The 16,969-nt window shown below is 40.8% G+C and overlaps 1 protein-coding gene across 8 annotated transcripts in view; it reads right to left on the reverse strand.

Annotated features, from left to right (window-relative positions):
- The window catches only part of LOC145992253 (cytospin-A-like), a 274,095-nt gene that overhangs the window by 111,046 nt on the left and 146,080 nt on the right, over window positions 1-16,969 (reverse strand). For all 8 annotated transcript variants that reach the window (XM_083128616.1, XM_083128617.1, XM_083128618.1 and 5 more), the window contains one exon: window positions 12,926-12,985. In XM_083128616.1, coding sequence (XP_082984742.1) covers window positions 12,926-12,985 — 60 coding nt within the window. The remainder of the gene's footprint in view (window positions 1-12,925; window positions 12,986-16,969) is intronic.

The raw sequence follows: 16,969 nt of genomic DNA on the forward strand, positions 1-16,969 counted from the left end.
GTGCTAACCACTCCGCCGCCACGGGGCCCGCTCGTAACGATGAGAATGGATGGTAAATGCATAATATAGATGCAGGGACAATCACAAAGGAACGCCCAAACCCATGCCTTGATTCGAACCAGTAGTCATCAGACACTCAGGCGGCAACAAACTTATGAATATGGAAACAGGATTACAATTGCAACCCTTTGTGGCCACCTCGAGGGAGACCTTGGGCGAGTCTTGGAGCTGACCCTGCAAGTCGACAGATTCCGTCAGCTGGGAATCCGATCACCCAGCTCCACTCTCCAACGTTTCCCCACCGTGCCACTTGAAGGTTGATGCCCTTCCCTCGGCGCTTCAAAGGACTTAAGGAGGTTAACGGTGCCTCCCTTTCCCCCGACAACCTTTTATATGTTTCCGATGGAAAACATTCTCCATGTGAGGCTCACGATTTTATTTCCTCCTTGCAGTGGCTTTCCATCATCTGGACAAGAAGAAAAACAGTCTGAGACCATCTGCATATTTATGTCAAGATAATAAAAAAGCATCAAGACAGTAAAAAAAAACAATGTGAACAACTTCTCTATATTTGACAATGCGTTACACTGGCATTTATTGCGGCTTTGAAAGTGGGCTTTCATTGTTTACCGTCGGTGGGAATACCCAAGGAACTGTGGAAGCAAAATGGTACACTCACGAGGTGTAGTAGATTGCGGTATATATATTTTTTTAGAAAAATGAGGAAGAAGTTGTCTGAATTAGCCACCCTATCCTTAAGATTAGGCAACCCACTATGCATGACTAGCTGGCGCGTTGCATACAATGTAAAGATCTCACTGTAAGAAGAAAAGTTTGATTGATTTGGTTCATTTTACTTTGCTTTTCTGCTTTGTTATTATCCGCAAGATGAGGATGAGTGATGATATGATGAAAACACAAAGAATACCCATGCCCAGGCCGGGAATCGAACCCGGAATCTTTGGCGTCGTCTGCTGTGCTAACAATCCGCCAAGGAGCTTTCCCGCTCTTTCTAGCTTTCTGTTTTGAGAGTCCCTCTACATGTTGTTGTCACCTGTATTTCGCAATACATAATGCTCGCTGAAAGAAGGATTTCACCACCGAAGATTTCTGGTTCAAGCCTGAGTATGGACATTCCTTTGTGAGTCATCTTTGATCCTCATTGTCGAGGTTAGGGAAACGTGGCAGAAAAGCGGAACTAAATGAAAAAACAAATCAAATACACAATATAGATATGAACGTAAAACAGGAGATTGGTGTTTCTTGGATCACAAAAATCCCAGTCCTAATAATAATCACCAACCAGGAGTTACGCAATATGTCAATTACTCTTTACTGTACCTTCCGTTAAGGCTAATTACACGACCTAATTCCAGCCAACCACTGCTCGCATCTGTACACCTAACCGCAAAAGTAATAGTAAACGAATTATTCATCATTTTAATTCAGTCTGTTTTCCACAATGCAATAATTATGAATCGAAATACAGTAAAAGCGTCAATAAGAGGGCAGAATTTCCTCAAAACAAATGAAAACCGATGGACAAATTGCTTGATGTCAACTGTACATTATCGATTGTCTAGTGCTTTCAACTACACTTATTCTAAAAGTTTCGAGAGAGCACCTCTTCTCTCGTCTTCAGGTGGACAAATTTATTTTTGTAGACGGTGGGGGTTCACATCTATGACAGACGTGTGCCTTTACTATTGTGCGCCAACTAAATACTCCACTAGCACTAGACAATGAATAATGTACAAGAAAGACTGCATGCTAACGACATCAATGTGTGGGAATAATTATAATACGTACTACATCTCGACACAATTGGCTAGAAATCACTAAGAATAGGCGGTGAGAGCCAACAAAATGACAACGACGACGTATGCTAATGTAGAACCACTGTCAACCAACCTTCAGACAATTATTCGATGGGCAATTTGTTTACTATTATCTTTGCCCTTGTACCACTCTCTAGTATTAGGGTAAGGTACCGTGAATACAGCACAAGATTTAATTTTTACTCCAGCTTGGTGTCAGTCTTTCGAACGTAAAGGTGAAACTTTTCCAGACGTAGTTTTAACTTTTGGTTCCTTTCTACGTATCGACTCTTAAGAACCGTGAATATCTTGGAATTCGTTCATTAACCTTGCAAGTGCAATGGAGACCCAATGAGCAGCCTGATGAAAGAACCAATTAGCCTCGATCCGAAAACTATGACGTAAGGCCTCGGAGCAATAACAATGGCAAGCCGTGTTCCTGAATATGCTCTCCCGATTTCTGCTTTATGACCTCCATCGCAAGCAGCATTAAACGTCCGATTTACAGCCATTCTTTTGCCCCCTCTCCTCGTGGGAAGGAGGGGCGGAAAACAGCCTTGCCGAGTTCCCACAATTCTTTCTGCAGGTGTCGAAGAAAAAGGAAGAACGCTTTAAAAACTTGGACACTAAAAAACTGCGCAGTTAAGCAGCGTGTGCTAATGTGGAAAACAAACCAAGAAATTATCAAGGTTCAAATGAGCCTTATGGTGGGTGTTAGTCCCTGAGCTTCTATACAAGAGTTGGAAGTGCAGAAATTCTTGTCTTTATTCAGTGCACAACTGGTCATTTTTTAAATTTTATTTCTATTGTGGTTATTTGAAATTGCTGTTCTACAGTTCTTGGATAAATGTGACATTGAGTGAATAAAACAAAACTCCAACACGATTCCGAGTGCCCTTAAGCCGGATATTTATTTTTTATGATAAAAACCACATTGGACATTATCCATTGTCTTTTTACCCACTTGTATTCTGCCATCGCGTTTCGATTTGATTTGATTTATTTTACTTCGCTTTTCTTTGCTACTTTTGGCTAATCGCGAATATGAGGATGAAAGGTGATGATGATAATGAAATACCGGTAATATCGATGAAGGGGCAATCACAATCGTATATAGACGACACAACAAGAGCCTCACAGAGGAATATACTGCCTGTGGATTCAGATACCAGAGCCTCATTGGTCTGCAAAATGCAGTCCACGAACTACTTGGAAGTGAGGTTGACATCTGCCTCCCTCAGAAAGCATTTCCTTAGAATTTTTCTTAACATTTATGCCATGACCAAAATGCTTCCGTGCAAAGTGAAAAATATTACATGGCATTCCTCAAGGAATCAGTCCTATGTCCGTAGCATAACCAATCAGAAGCGACCTCTAGGTCACGAGACAGACGTAATGGCGGCCAAGTGAGATGTAAACAATGTATCATTCACATTTTTAAAACCCGATAACTATTCAACCGAAATGAATAACGTTTTCTATAAAACGGTATTAGATACAAATAAATGGCGTTGCTTAAATATATACTCTATAGCGTAGAAGAATAAATTACTTGTTTCAATTGTAAACACCGGCCACTGGCTCATCTCGTGTACCTATCTAGCGTTCTCAGCACGCTTCACGTCGCTATCGCAAATGCTAACACAGGATATCCTTCCGTGTAAAGTATTGTCTGCTATAAAAACTACTATAAGATTTTCGGGAGCATTTATGCTAAGGGAAATGCTTCCGTCTACCCTTAGAATGCATCTTAATGAGAGACACGCGAAGATTCGTGTCGTTTCTGAACTATCCCTGGTAGCGACATTGAAGGACACTGATTAAAATCATGTATAAAATCAGTGTAAAATATTCGAGCACCATTCCTGAATTACTAGAGCGAAGAAACAGCAACAACATTACCTTTGTTCCCAAGCCGGCGGTAGAAACGCTCAACCTTACATTACAAGATAAAGTGCTCGTATGTGGAAGTTCACGAGTCAGTGTATTCAACGGAGCGGCGCATCTTTCCACAGTTCCGTGCAAGGGCAAGGACGCCAACATTTGTTTCAGGGTCGGCCACAACAGCGCGGGAAAGTAATTTGAGTTTCCTCCTTCCGAAATAACAATGCAGTTCCTGAGTTTACAACAACAAACAAGATGGAGTCTCGTAAGGCCAGGGAGAGATTCCAAGACTTTTCCACACATGCAATCAGGAGCTAAGTATGAAGCAACACAAGAGTCCTCAAGATCATCTCCACAGGACCTCACCGATGGCGCAGTAGTAGCGTCGTTGCCTTGTAATCAAGGGGTCCCGTGTTCGATACCTGGTGGAGGCACATAGTGGTTCGGATCCCACTTTAAACTGTAGGTCCAGTACCGATTAGCCTTACTGTGCACAAAGTGGACTTAAAGCACCAAATCAAACCAAACCACATAGGAGCATGGAAGTATTTTCTTTCCTTTTCAAAACTTTCTCTTCTGCCCCTACAGCTTGAAATTGAAACACTGCCTCTTACCACACTTCATACACCTATAACAACAAGTGTAAGGAAGCAACATCATCTCTGCAATTCGCCTTGTAATCAAGGAATCCCGGGTTCGATACCCGGTGGTAATTCGGAACCCACTGTATGTCCAGTCCCGAATAGCCTAGCTGTGCATAAAGTGGATTAAGAAAACTCACCATCTCTACAACGCCTTCTTAACCCATTACTGCCCACTGTCGACATTTGTCGACATAAAATTTAATAATTTAGTATAATTTTTTTCCCATGGGATATTGTGATATTTGTTTACAACGATAACTTTCGTGGGTGAGTTGGCAACTACTTCAGCGACTGCAGCAGAGTTACCTTCAGTTTCCCTCCACAGAGCTTGGGGAGTCATTGTTGTTCACACGTGTTTGCATTGTGTTTGCATCGTGCGCTATTGCTGCTAGCAATAGGTATGTTTTTTTCGTATTATCCTAAATCTTAATTAGGTTATTTTTATGTGTGCATAAATAGCACATGTTGGTTATATTTACGCTATGTTCACTTTCGTTAAATGGTTGTTATCATCTTCTACGTACGTCGTTATAATTTAGTGTCGACATTTGTCGACAGTGAGCACGGACGGGTCCACTGTTTTCATCACCGGCCCTGTTACGATATCAGTTGTATAATTTTTCCAGGTTAACTGTAGAGCAGATCGCTTGTATATTAGAAGAGACAGACGACCTCTTAGATGCAATTGTATACACCAAGCCCCCTGAGAATGTTCTTCTAAGCGATGGTGATAGTGATGAAGATGAACCCGTTGGAGATATGAACAAACTTTCTGGTAATCAACTTCGGACAGGTGCAGTGCTGGTTTGCTCCAAAATCACCGATAAGGGAATAGTGCATTTGAGACAGGGTGAACCAGATGATGATGCGTGCGATAATGTTGCAGCTGTTTCAGTGTCCGATGTGCCTCAGTTTGATTTTGGAAGTCCTGTGCAGAAGCGACCAAAATCAGAAGCGTCAGCAAGCAAAGATCCCGGTAGTTGTGTTCAAATCGAGAGTAAACAAATCAAGACTGGAGTAAAAGTTATACCTTCACATCAGAGAATAAAGTCTCAAGTTCGTAAGTGGGAAAAGAGTGACATCGGAGACAAACCTTCGATCGAGTTCACACGGCCCGACTTTCTTCAAAATGATTTCACACCGGTACAATTGTTCGAAATGTTTTTGGACGATGAAGTTATTGAATTTATAGTTCAATCCACAATTGAGTATGCCGTACAGAAGGGAAAACCTGCATTTACGTTGTGCAAGGATGAACTCAAACTTTTCTTTGCAATATTATTCCTTTCTGGATACAATGTAATGGCTATAACCAGAATGTATTGGGAATTATCTGAAGATGTACATCACGCAGGTGTTTCGAAAGCAATGTCAAGCAATAGGTTTGAAGAAATACTGCGATACAGACATTTTTGTGACAATTCAAAACTAGACGCTGTTGATCGTTTTGGGAAGATAAGGCCAGTTTGGTCTATGATAAATGAGCGTTGCCTTCAATTTTATCCAGGTGATACATATCTCTCAATTGACGAGTCAATGGTGCCATATTATGGGAGACATGGCGCCAAACAGAACATCCAAGGGAAACCCATTCGCTTTGGTTTCAAAGTATGGGCATTGTTGACGCGTCTTGGATATCTTATTCAAGGAGAGCCGTATCAAGGTGCTGCGACGGGAAATACAATACCAGAATTGGGAGTAGGTGGCTCTGTAGTCATGGATTTGATATCCGAACTTTCGGCTCGTTCACGGCTCTCTTTGTTTTTTGACAACTATTTTACTTCCATTCGTCTGCTGGAACATTTACAAGCAAACGGTCACGATGGAACTGGTACGGTTCGCCCAAATCGTGTAGAAAATGCTCCACTTCCGGATGTTAGTTCGTGCAGGAAACAAGAGCGGGGAAGTTACCATCAACTAACAGACAAAAGTACTGGCATTACTCTTGTACGCTACCATGATAACAACATCGTTACAGTAGCATCAACTGTCTCGGGTGTGTCACCTCTGGGACATGCAAGGCGATGGAGCAATGCGGACAAAAAATACATTTCAGTTCCTCAACCTTCGTGTGTTGCTCTATACAATACTTACATGGGTGCTGTTGACCGCATGGACCAAAACATTGCATGCTACAGGATTAGTATCAGGAAGAAGAAGTGGTATTGGCCAATGATAAGTTATCTGCTTAACGTTTCCATGAACAACGCATTTCAACTTTACCGCCTGACTGCTAAAGGAAAAGAAGATGGGCTTGATCTGCTCTCATTTACGAGATATGTAGTACGGAATTATATGCAGTCGTACGTGAAAAACCGTCCACTAGCAGGAAGGCCAAGCGTTAAAGTATCATCCAGAGTATTGCCTGAAGTGCGATTTGATGGCACATCACATCATTTGGAAACTGTTTCCAAGCAAGTACGTTGTGGACATTGTGGAAAGGCTACAAGGAAGAAATGTAAGAAGTGCAATGTCGGATGCCAAATACAGTGTTCAGAGGCATTTCACACACAGAAATAGATGAGCAACACTTACACAAAGTATGCATTGTTTTCTATTTCCAAAATTTAATTATGTTTTTATTTAGTTAGGTTCGAAAGTAGCAACTCAATTCAGAAATAATTGATAGAATTTTATTATGTACCGCTGCAAATATAAAAATATGAATAAGCATTGTAATTTCTTGTAAATATTTTCATGTATCAATATAATCTGAATGTCAAACAATAAAAATATAAAAGATGTGGAATTTCGTTGTAATAACTGCCCATATATTTAGTAAAATAATCATTTTTATTAAGGTTTTGTTATTCAGTATTGATGGTGCCATCCGTGCTCACTGTCGACATTTGTCGACATGCTAAAACTAAAAGACTATTGGTCGAAAAAAATAAAAATCATTATTTTGGCATTATTTTAGACAAACTACAAAAGGGTTTCAAAGGATACAAGAAATTTCGAAAAATAAATAATTTGGGCAGTAATGGGTTAAGTTGGTTTGCTCACTATTACGGCATATTAAAAAAAATCTTATGTTCCAAGTTTACTTCTTATAATAGATTTAGACCGCTTTCAAAATGTTTTGGTCATTCCTGCCTCTCCAAGAAACCAGTAACTGTCCGAATTAAAGCCTTGCACCGTCAGCTCTTTAAACTTTTTTCACGAATTGGTGGTAATCAATGAATACGAAATCCACAAAACCTCAGGAATGTTACTTGTAATATGATCACTTTATGTTCTAACTCACTGCGTCATCCACCTAACATTCAGGGCGTCGATGTATGTGTACCTACACAGAGAGACTAGCTGATTTGAACACGTAAACAAAAAACATAGTGATCATGATAATACAATGATAGAATAATACACTGAATTGAGTAGAATTTATATTGTTCTTAAGTCATGTAGGGAGAAGGGGTGTGCGTGATAAGTATGCGTTATATGAAGTGCAAGTGCAATTATTAAGATTCATGTAGGTTAAATGATGTTGGTGGAACGATAGTAAGTTTGTTTTTTCTTAAAACTATGATGGAAAATAATGTTAGAAGAAGTTGTTCTCAGTCGGCTGCGTATTGGACACAGCCGTCTCACCCATGGTCACTTACTGCAAGAATTGCAGCACAATCTTTTTGATTGATTGATTTGCTATATTTTACTTCGCTTTTTGTGCCACTTTTGACTATTTTGTGAAGATGGGGATGAGTGATAATACGATGAAATTGATGAATGGACACTTACAAACATCCATGCCCAGAACAGGATTCGAATCCGGGACTCCTAGCTTCGTAGAGCCACAATGTTTTTGAATTTTGCTTTCCTCAGACAGACTTTTTATCTTCCCAACTGTCTGTCGTCCCTGTTGAGAGATGACTACAGTGTTTTACCAAATATTCTTAGTAGGTTTTTGAGAAGAGTTGTTCTCTTCCACTGTCTGTGAGGAGTTGTTAGTGTATTCTTACCTTTCTAATGTGTTGTGTTTGTCTTGTGCACTTTTAGCTTTTCCGAAGGGGCTTTTTACACCACTTTTTAACTCTTAGGTAAGAATTGTAGATATGGGGGGCGGCTGCTATTTCACCGCGTACACTGAAGAGTGAAAAATGGCCATACGTGTTACGCACCCCAAAATTTTAAATCAATCAATGATGCATGCAGTTTGAGCCATTCCCTAATCCCTGTAACAATGAAGGACTTGACGTAGGTGGAGGTTTTGTTTGTAAGTATTTTTAGACTGTGTTTCTTGCGGATATCGTGTTCAACGAGAACAGATCTTATCGGATAAGTAACTGTCGAAAGTTAGGAACAGGATATGACGAATGGGATGATGCGAGAAGCTTCGCTGTGCAACACGGTTGAAACATGCATCCCTCTAAAACGAACAGTTCCCAATGCTTCGCAGTCTGTGTTGAGGTTCTTTTCAGAAACTGCTCTCTAATGCAAAGTTCCAATTTGCAAAGGAAGAGTTACGTAAGAAACGAATTTGCATCGGCACGACGGAAATTACACAACACCGCACGAACTCTCGAGCACACAATGAAGCATTATACATGACGATGTTCCTTGCTTTATTGGAAGACATTCATTAGCTAGTACTGCGTGCACACGTCACAGACGACGCACGTAGAACTGCGAATGCTAATCTGAACGTAACAAGGGATTTGGCTGTGGTTATGAATGATAATTAGCGTTTTCTTCAAATGTGTGTACCGTCACGACACTTCTGTGTTGTAATGATTGCATTGCAACAGACCCGTAGCGAGGGGTAAACTAGGGGGCTGAAGCCTAGAGCGATTTACAGCCACTAATTATTTATAAATAAATTTAAAAAATTAAGAAATGGAAATTTAAAACTCAGTTAGTGTGTTCAAATATATATTGTAACGTCGAGAAATTAAAACATACACTTTTCTACATAAAATTAACGTGGTTACATGAACAAGTTGCAAAGATTTGAAGTGTACATTCATCCAGAGAAATTATTCGTAAAGCTTGATATATTGTGGCATGGTTGTGATTAATTGCTCCAAAAGATTTTCTTCCGAATTTCTCTTCTTGTTCCCTAAAATGTCTGGACTTCTTCGTTTCTTAATTCTTGCCTTGTTTAATTCGGTATACACCGGGAATTAGGTTTATCTTTCTTCCCGAGGGAAAACACAGATAAGGGACTAAAATATTATATTTGCAGAGGATTCCAGATAAAGGCAGGTCTGTTTCCGAAGCCAATGTCATTCACGGCAGAGATACGATCCTAGCTTTCATTATCTACGAGGGACAACAGCTGCAACGAGATCTCACCCCATGATTTTATGCAATTTGTCAAGCACCAGGAGGATTATGACTCATCTTTCCATTTTTATGTTGCGACTACGGTACCAGGTGTGGGATACATGGACTAAAGGACATGATGAAACAGGAACAATACATGAGGGCAACATCATTAGATTTATTTAGTGTTGATTTGCATTAACGTGTTGCAATTTGAACATCGAAAAATTCCAATGACTGCTAATTGGGAAGTTATTATTAGGGGTGTGCAAGACAGAAATATTTTGGTCGTGACAAGATCTGGACGGCATTTTATAATCCTGACGTTCGGGACGGGAAAATTTTGCAACTTCACGATAAAGTCTGGAAATGTTCGAAATTTCATATCATCATTCATTCTCATCTTCGCGATTAGCCAAAAGTGGCAGAAATTCGAAGTAAAATAAACCAAATCAAGCAATGAACCAACCAATTCATGCACATGTTTGTTGGAGTTTTTTACGTCCACTTTACGATACAGTTTAGAGTGCGATTCGAAACACTATGTGACCCCGGTGGGTGTCGAACCAGGGATTCCTTGATTACAATTGGACGACGTTACCACTACGCCATCGGGGCGGCCCCTCAATTCATGCATGTGACCGTCGTTCACAGCGACACATTCCACCAACCCACGAAATGAAGAAACCAAGTGACATGATATCATGGACGCGTTCCACCACGTGATATGGTCGTCGGAACGAGCGCTGGGCTTCCGGGTCCCCGGGGAAGCGAGAGCATCGGAAAGGAGACTGCTCTGTGTGCCCAAAACCCAGAAACTGATTGAAACCTGTTCGGAATACAGGTCGCGGCTTATCAACGGCCACCTCACAAAGAGCGTGATGGGAACCTTCCCAGAAACGGCATTCCTCTCCTCTGTTGGAGCTGCGGTAACGCCACCAATCGGATGAGATCGCGCACTCGCGTGGACAACGACATACTAAGATAATTTATGATTGAGACATTACTTTGAGGGTATCGTGACCTAGTAGTGGCATATTTTTACAGTATCACTGTATTCCAAGTGTTCGAACCCGTAATATTCAGTGACAGTTTCACTTCCGATACAATTCAGAAGGTTCGTAGTGTCGAACCGAGGTGCCGAAAAACCTCATCAGGAAAAGTTGCTTTGAAAATTTGTGATGTGACACGATATGTTGTTTATATTATAGAGGGTGTCCGAATAAAATGTATACACACTTTGAATTATTATAACGTTAGTGTTTAGTAAGATACAGTTCATTTTCAAAATTTATAATAATCTACAGACATGAATAATTTTCTCTGCGAACGCCTGTTTTCAAACTGATGACCGTTCTAGTCCAGGCACTCCAGGAAACGCAACGCAATGGAATCGCAAACACCAAGAATCATCATTTGGTTCGCATTTTCTCGTTCAATGGCTTCAATTCGTCGCCTCTTGTCGGTTTTCTACCGTAAACTTAATCATTCTTGCATCCCTATACAAAAAACCTAGTAGCCTGAGGTCTGGCGAACGCGAAGGATTTTCTACTGAACGTCTTCTCCACCCAATCCACCTGTTTGGCACATTGTGCCAAATACCACCCACGAAACTGCACTCACCGGTCCGGATCATCTGAACTGAGATTGGACTCATCGTGGAATTGAACTGTTCCAATGCCAGAGCTTCAAAATGCAACGAACACTTGATTTTGAAATCCCTGTTAACGTGTGTATACATTATTTTGGAACACCCTGTATATTAAGAGACTCGAGACGAGAATGAGATATGGACACTGCCACGTCTGGTATATCGTTGCTATCGCCGCTCTCCCATAACTCAACGTGGGAAGGACCTCTTCGTAAAACTACAAAATTTTACGTCAGGTAAAATTTGAAATCGAATCCCTGACGAAGTAAATACCGCTTACGGAGTGCGATTGATGCATCGTGGAAACACTTCCGGCGTGAACTAATTATCCGTTTCCTGAGCTGCAAGCGAGCAGCCACGCCCCCTTGTAAGTTAACGAGTAGATTTTCTCGCTCTGCTTGTACGCGGGCGGGGAAAGAGACGGGCCTCGGCGAACTGTCACGATTTCACCTGCGGAGAACCATGTTTAAATGAACACTCATTAATTCCAGTATTTTAAAGCGCACTTTATACACAGATAGGCTAACCTGGACTGGACCTACAGTTTAAAGTGCTTTCGAAAAAATCATGAGCGTCCACATAGTATCGTACCCGGCACTCCTTGATTACACAGCGATGACGCTACCACTACACCATCAGTTAATTTCAGAGGGCGTCATTCGTTCGTAAATTGAATATGAATTGCTAACATTACACAAATCAGCAGTGATTACTCAATTTTATATGTGAAAAGGGGAAGGGACTTGCATTTTGTTTTTAGACGTTTCTAGATCGTCATATATTCGATGCCATGGCGGAGTGGTTAGCGTTAGCACAGCGCGGTAAGACGCCAATGGTCCCAGGTGCGCATTTACAAACCCTAAAGTACTGCAGGAACCTCCAGCGATATTTGGCTTCTCATTGGCTGCCATTCCGGAAGTTAATGCAGTGTTCCTTCAAGGTAACGCTAGATGGCAGGGTTCAAATTAACAGTGTAGATTTCAAATATCCATTCCAACAAGATAAAAAAACCATTTATACTAAGGTTGATATTTTAGCACAATTATTTAAATCAATGTTTTAGAAGACAGAAATCAGAACTCATCTTGAAGTGAATGATTTTTCTATTTAAAGTCACATCAGTGCAAACATTGTAACTACCAATGACAATTGAGAAAATTATGTATGTTCAACGTATATAATTTTAAACATTATATTTATTATATAAACATATATTTCTTAACATAATTTCGACAATCTCATTACAAACTTTATTACTATATAATCAGGAGTCTTATTTTTCCATACGAAGAAACAAGGAACAATGGACACGGACAATGGACATAAACACTTCCGGTGCACACAACCAATAATAAAGCTTTATGTACTTCTGGTTCTGCAGCACTATCGGGTTTGTAAATACACATCCCGGGTTCGAATCCCAACCTGGGCATGGTTGCACAAACTTTGCAATTGTGTGTCTATAACATACTCCTCATATCATCTCACATCCACATCGTCACGATTAGCCAAAATCGGAAGGAAAGCAATGCTGAATAACAAAAATCAAATCCAATCAACTTGACCATTAAGAGACGAAGCATGTATAATCATGGACACCTCTGTGTTGTAAAGATTCCAATGAAAGTTAATGGAATTCTTGTTGCAAAAGAGGAAAATCTACTCACCTTCCTTTGACGAGCGGAGCCCCGCGACCGCCCCTCTGGCTCCGAGCAGCCTCAGCCTCCCTGCGGAAAGACAACAAACCAATCAGATCATCAAGGATAAGAGGTATCAAAAACTTTGTAAATATCAGAAAAAAGTTGTGATGGAGAAAAGAATGACACTCGCAGTCGCAAGTAGCCAATGCGTGTACATAAAAAGTAAAAAAAAAGTAAAGTGTTCCCCTGTGCATAGCACCACGCCATGAAGGCGTATAGGGGGTGTGGGGGTAACGCCCCACACTTTCTTGATCCGGTCGTGAGTGGGGGTGATGTGATCAGCATCACGCCCCTGACCGCCTTTACCCCCCAGGCTTTCCCCCAGGTACCCATGTCATTCGACGCTGGGTGGGCGCCGGGGCCGCTTCCATCGTTAGAAAAGTTCCCGGATTTGAACCGGCGTGTACATAGGTTAGCATACTTCTAAAATATTATTTTTAAAATCGGCGTACGCAAAGAGTGGGCGGGGGGGGGGGGGGCACGGATGTTCACAATTTATTTCCCAGGGGGTAAATGAGGTATGTTAACCTCGTAATAGTGTTGCTCCCTCAGAAAACCCCCTTGAGTTTGAAATTATCATGTTCCTTGATCCTCATTATAATGATTAATGTAAATAACTGTGACTGAAATAAAATTATGTATGAAATATAAACTGTTAGGTTGACATTCATTTCCCAGGAGGGAGGTGCAGCCATTCTTGCTCCTCTTTGGGACGTCTATTAACATATATTATTAAAATCCCACCTAGTGTAGAGGAATCTTGCCGTTATTAAACGATATTGTACTCTTAAAGAAAATTAAGTACTTTCAACCCAATGAAAGTTCCAAGGAACTACGGGGGAGGGGGACGCATTATTTCCTATGTACTTGAATTATCTCGCTTTGTTCTCTAGCAAATGCATTGTTCTTAACACTCTCACATGATTTATTAGTCTGTTATGTTGCCTGTGTTGCTACATTTGCCTAAAATTACACTGAGGGTATTTTCTGTAGGTCTGGTCACACACTGTATACGCACAATACAATAAAACAGTGAAATGGAATGAGATTTTTCTTTCCCGATTGAAATTTCATCAAGTCCCCCCCCCCTTTGTGCACAACTATGGTTTTAGGTTTGTATTTGCTGCTACAACCATTTTCGTCTTCTTCTTCTTCTAAGAGAACCAAACCCAACAAGCCTAACCTAACCACCACAGATTAATTACCACCCCAAAAAGCTACCAGCCAATGGGAATGCTTGAAACAACAATCACTACCATGGTTTTAAATGCATCCACGAGGAATCGAACGAGGAACACTTTCCTTGCTATGCGACGGCGTTATCACTACGCCAACAGAGATGGCCAGCAACGCTGGTGTCAGCTCTTCCAGGAGCTCCCCCCCCCCTCCTCCCCAGAGCAGCGGGACCTGAAGCCGGGAACTCGAGTGCAGAGTCCCTCCGCAGCTGTTTGTGTTTGGCGTGACGGGAGATTTACAGGTCATCGATCCCTCGCCTCGCAGCGGCCACTCTGCAAACAATCCCGCGCGTCCTGCACTGTCTGGAGCGGCTGCACAGAATCCGTGCTCGCAGTCTACCCCAGATTTCAAGCGACGAGCCAGCTTCTTTCCAGCGATTAAAGGTCACTGATCCCCTGGAAAACTTTCCCCCCGCCTCGATCCGGAGCTTAAAAGTGACGGCAACACAACAGTGTCGTAACAAAACCATAGAAAGCACCTGGAAGTTCATTAATCCAATGAATTTCAAACATGTTTATAGAAATAAAAATCAGAGTGAAAAGATGTCCTGATTCTCGCAAGACAGGCCTTTTCTTTACGGTCAATCTGTGGTTGCAAACATCGCTACAACGGAATCGATCCACGGTTCCCCGAGAGGAGTTCTAAACAGATATACGAACATCACAATGGTTATTCGAAATGTTCTTCTCCTTGTAACAATAAAGTATTGGTTAAAAACGGTCAAAGATTCGATTCTGGGTGGTTCAGTGGTTCGGATGGCCAAATCCGCATAATTTTCTATCCGCATATCTCATATTCTGATATCGGATATCCTATTCGGATTATCCGAAATGTCTGGATATTTTATTGCTTGTCCGTTTTTACGGGCTATCCACATATTCTTTTATTCGTCATGTTTGCATTTAACTGTACCGATTTTCAACAAACCCTTCATCAAATCTGTACTATCCAAATATCCTGATTATCCGTTGCATCCGAAACGGATATCGGATAATTTGTTATCCGGATTTTGAGTCCATCCCTAGTTGGGATCTCACATGAAACTGCAGATCCAGTCCCTAGGGGTGCAATGTTGGCCAAAGAAACTAAAATATTCCATTAAAACCCAGTTGTTGCCAACGAATTTAAAACAATTTTTATATTATGTCAAAAACACCTAGGCATAATCGAACTAATTCTCTCTCTATGATTATCTATGACATAATTTATTTATTTAGAATAAATTTCAACGGCACATATTAATTAACGCCAGTGGCGGCGATTGGGTTTCAAAACCAGGGGGGGCAAGGTGCCCAAACTGGGGGGGAAGGGCGGTATATTTCCCTTTGAAGATAAGGTTTAGCATAGTGCCAGGGCAAAAATGACGAAAATTGGGGGGGGGGCAACTGCTCCCCCCTAATCGCCGCCACTGATTAACGTATAAAGTTCTAAAAAAATATTAAGCTATTTACGAGTAAAATTGTTGGGACCCAATTTACCGGGTCGCTGGTTCAAGAAGGTTGAGAACAACTGTAATAGACTCAGTGTACAAAGATGAAGTGGTATAATTTCATTGTAAGGTGAACAATCCGGCTCTTATCTGTCAACAGGAAATTTCTCCCTTGTTTCGAAGATGACGAAACATTAACCTCGTGAGTACATTGAGGGAATTAAGAAATTTCCCTCATCAATTTATATTGCTTCCTGGAGAAAAGTCCCCACGCATCAACCCCGGGCGCTTTCACCGATGACAGAACATTGGCATCGCTTTCCTTGCGTGGAAGAAAGCGATATCAACTCCCCACGGAGATGCTGTAACATCACTCTTTCTACCTTCTGCCAGTTCGTCGACTTGCAGTTGTTACAATCAGACAAATACACTTCTCTAATTTGCAAGTAAATGTTTGAGGGGGGGAACCAGGCACGTAGCCAGGGGGAGGGCTAGGGGGCTGAAGCCCCCCGAACTCCTACAAATATCTAATTTAACATTATTTTTATTGTTAATAACAGAAATAAAGTTATAACCACAGTACAAACTGCATTATATTGAAAAAAGTTTAGTGTATAATTGAGGAACCACGTTGTATTTTTATATTCTACCATATAATCCAAAGAATAAATGGATTCACAGCTTCCAAAACTTATTGTTTTCTTTGTGAGAGGTCACAGAATATAAACTTTATGAGTAAAATTTACCACTAACTGTTAAAGCCTTTCTTTGAACGATTGTGTAAAAGTTAATAACAATATGCAATAACTATGATTTTCAGTACACTAACTGTACAAAATTTAAGAAAAATAATGGACAACAATTGTGTTATTCACTGATACGGTGGATTGAATAGCAAAGACTCTCCAATTGTCTGATAATAACAATAAATTTGGATTGAAACTGGTATATTGTAATAACTTATAATAGTAATTATTGTAAAATAATAATTATTATTATTTTCATTATTATTTGTACTATTCAAGTTTGGCCTGACCCCCTCTACAAATATTTCTGGGTACGCCCTTGCTGGTAAGGGATGAGTTCCCCCCAGAAATAAAATTCTGTCTACGGGCCTGGGGGGAGCATATATTCTCCCGAAACGTCACGATAAAGTAGAACTGAGCTGATACCAAGTTTTATCGGTATCGGAAAATATAGATGATACCGGTCGATTATTTAAGAAGAAGAAGAAGAAAGAAAAAAAGAAAGAAAAAAAAAAAAAAAAAAAAAGCTCCGCGATACTTTTGCAAAGTCAAAGTAATGCAAACTTTTAAGTTTCCTTTGATTTTGTACCGATATTATAT

This window comes from Lepisma saccharinum, chromosome 9 (assembly GCF_977018435.1).
Source record: "Lepisma saccharinum chromosome 9, izLepSacc3.1, whole genome shotgun sequence".
Taxonomy (NCBI): domain Eukaryota; kingdom Metazoa; phylum Arthropoda; class Insecta; order Zygentoma; family Lepismatidae; genus Lepisma; species Lepisma saccharinum.